This window comes from Diaphorina citri, unplaced genomic scaffold (assembly GCF_000475195.1).
Source record: "Diaphorina citri unplaced genomic scaffold, Diaci psyllid genome assembly version 1.1 scaffold4366, whole genome shotgun sequence".
NCBI classification, from domain to species: domain Eukaryota; kingdom Metazoa; phylum Arthropoda; class Insecta; order Hemiptera; family Psyllidae; genus Diaphorina; species Diaphorina citri.
The window spans coordinates 1-2,736 of record NW_007381765.1 but is presented as its reverse complement, the minus strand read 5'-3'; the positions used below and the strand labels follow the sequence as shown (position 1 = coordinate 2,736).

The window sequence follows — 2,736 nt, the reverse complement described above, 5'->3', positions numbered from 1 at the left end:
CGGCCGCGATGACGTCATAATTCATGACTTCCCGCTTCGGTTTGTTTGTGCGCAAGCGTTTCGTGCGCATTTTCTTGACTGAAATCTGAAGCGCTCCCCGCCCGCTCATTCGAGCCTTCCCCTTCGACCCCCTTCCTGCGCCGCGATGGTAGCAAATGAGATTTCGCCTTTTAAGTTAGCTTTCGGATTTTTGACCTCAGATGGATTTTCCACACTTTTTAGTAGGATCGACCTTTCTATTCATATTTTATCCCATATGCAAACTGGCTCCATTCTTACTATTTCTCCGGTACCTAGGCTAAGTTGTAGTTGGGGGGTTGAGAGAGAGAGAAAAGAAAAAGAAAAAAACGTAGGAAGAGGGAGGCGGTTTATTCCGGGTAAGCGTGGTTTCATGTCGAACACGGGGTTTAAAGTTTGGGCTTATGGGCCGTAAGGGGCATTTTTTCTTTGTTTGTGAGTTGTAAGAATCCACTTATACATTAGTTGCTTCACCACCTCCGTGTGTGCAGTGGTTAAACGTTGCTTTGGATTCTGGGAGGTTGGTGGTTCGAGTTCGCGGAGTCAGAGTCATAAAATTTAGGTGTGGTGAAATTGGGGAACGCTCTTGGTGACACAGTGTTATAGGTATGCTTAAATGCAGATTCAAAAGCAGGGTTCGTTAGTAGTTCCACTTATTGTGCCTTGGATCTCTACATTAGTACGCCACCAAGGGGGGTTTGTTTACTCACTATTGACTTATTCATTGATTCAGTTACCCGGTTATCATATCTTCTAAATGGATCACTATACAAGACGAAGGATTACATTTGGGTATTCCAGTATCACCCTACTATACGTGCTTGGGGTAATCAGGAAGGTGGTGACGGCGTTCGAATCTTTGTCAAAGGCGGACAGCTGGAATTTTTTATTGACAGCCGATGTCGTAGAACCGAGTGAAGACTTTGAGAACCGGAGCTTCTAAAAACAAAAAAAAAGCAGAAAAACTTAATGAGAGACAGCCCAGCGTTGCCGGAGAAAAACCTTATCTGTTTAGATAAATCCGCCTCCCTGATTTACTTAGAAAGAAATCGCGACTTATGGTTTTCCTCTTCTAATGTTATCTAATGTCGGCTGCTGGGGTATTGCGAGCGCGCTGTACCGCTCTGAATCACATGGCCTTAGCATAACTACCATACTGGGTCTGTTTCACAAATAAACCACGTTTTTAACAACTAGACAGTGTAAGAAATCACAATTGTAATTTGGTTATTTTATCAAAATTAAGCTTAACAACTTTTTCCATTCTTAATTTCTAGGGACAGAAATCAGTAACAAATTGACAAATGTATGGCACAGAACATATATAAAAAAGTAATAATAATAAAAATCGTATACATACTTAACACAAGGAGATTTTGAGCAATGAGAATCATTAGCCTTAGTAGGGTAGGGGTCCACAACGGAGCCCCAACCCTTGACCCTAGCCTAGCCAAGAGCCCACAGAAAATAAACAAACTATGCTAATGAATATAGGCGTCCATAATGGAGCACCGACCCCAGAGAAAAGAAAACCTTTTCCATTCTTAATTTCTATGGACAGAAATCAGTAACAATTTATGGCACAGCTAAAAAAATAATCGTATACCTACTTAACAAGATTTTGTACAATGAGATTCATTAGCTTTATACACTAAGGCCCGTGTCTACGGGTTCATGTTAATATGTTGAACAGTCTCAGACTAAGTCTGAACAGACTAAGTCTGAACAGTCTCAGAGCTTTCTCAGACAGCTCTGAGACTGTTCAGACTTACACCCATATTTATGAACAAAATGCTGGCTCTTAAGTTCGTGCTAAGCATAGTCTCAAGGTATTTGATTGGTCAATTTTGACTTGAGACTGATCTAAGAACGATCATTCTTGTTCATAAATACGAGTGTTAGTCTTAGAGCATACTCAGATGTTAAAAACAATAATGAACCTATAGACTCGGGAGTAAATTTCCTAGCCTAAACACACGTCATACTGAAAAAAATATTGCCAAAGAAATCACAAAAGTAAGGTAAGATTTATAGCATGTTGGGAGATTATGTTCGAATACTCTCTACATACATGGTTTAGGGCTAATGAGCCAATTTTTTATCTTCTTTTTATTTTTTTAAAGGAAAGGTTCTTCATTCGTACTCTAAATCACTGATCAGCCTTCATTATAGTCAAATTACTACTACTACTAATTATTATCAACATAACAACATTTGCAAAAGGTGGATTTAGCCGTGAAGTAAACTCGTATCACACTCGCATTGTCTAAATCCACCTGAACAATTTCTTAAAAACAAAATAACATTTTGAAAAAGTAACTAAATAAAGAATGAAAATATTGGTAATGGATTTTCAATCTTTTCTTAACGAACTAAATCAACGTGATGTCTTAATCAATATTATCAATACTGTACAAAATACAAAAGTACAACAAATTATTGCTTTGAGCAAATTAACACATGGAGGTAGTAGGTAATACTGTAGAACCTGGATATAACGAAGAAAAAGGCCTAGGAAACTCGTTATAACGAACAAATCAGCTTTTTTTTTACTTACTAGTTCATTTTAAAAAAGAGGTTTGATAGAGAGAACTGTAGGTCCGAAAGCGAAGAGAGAAGGAAGACAGGATAGCAGAAAGAATCAAATACCTAAATTATTAAACGAATTACCAGACGAACTTAAAGAAATTGAAAATGAAAAGAAAATGAAATTAAAAA

At 37.9% G+C, this 2,736-nt stretch overlaps 1 protein-coding gene across 1 annotated transcript in view; it reads right to left on the bottom strand.

Moving 5' to 3' along the window:
- The window catches only part of LOC103520999 (uncharacterized HIT-like protein slr1234), a gene marked incomplete at its 5' end in the record, with an annotated part of 5,846 nt that extends 4,889 nt beyond the window's left edge, over positions 1-957 (bottom strand). Inside the window, one exon of the mRNA XM_017448679.2 lies at positions 840-957. Within this exon, the coding sequence (XP_017304168.1) occupies positions 840-957 (118 nt within the window). The remainder of the gene's footprint in view (positions 1-839) is intronic.
- Between the last annotated feature and the right edge of the window lie 1,779 nt (positions 958-2,736).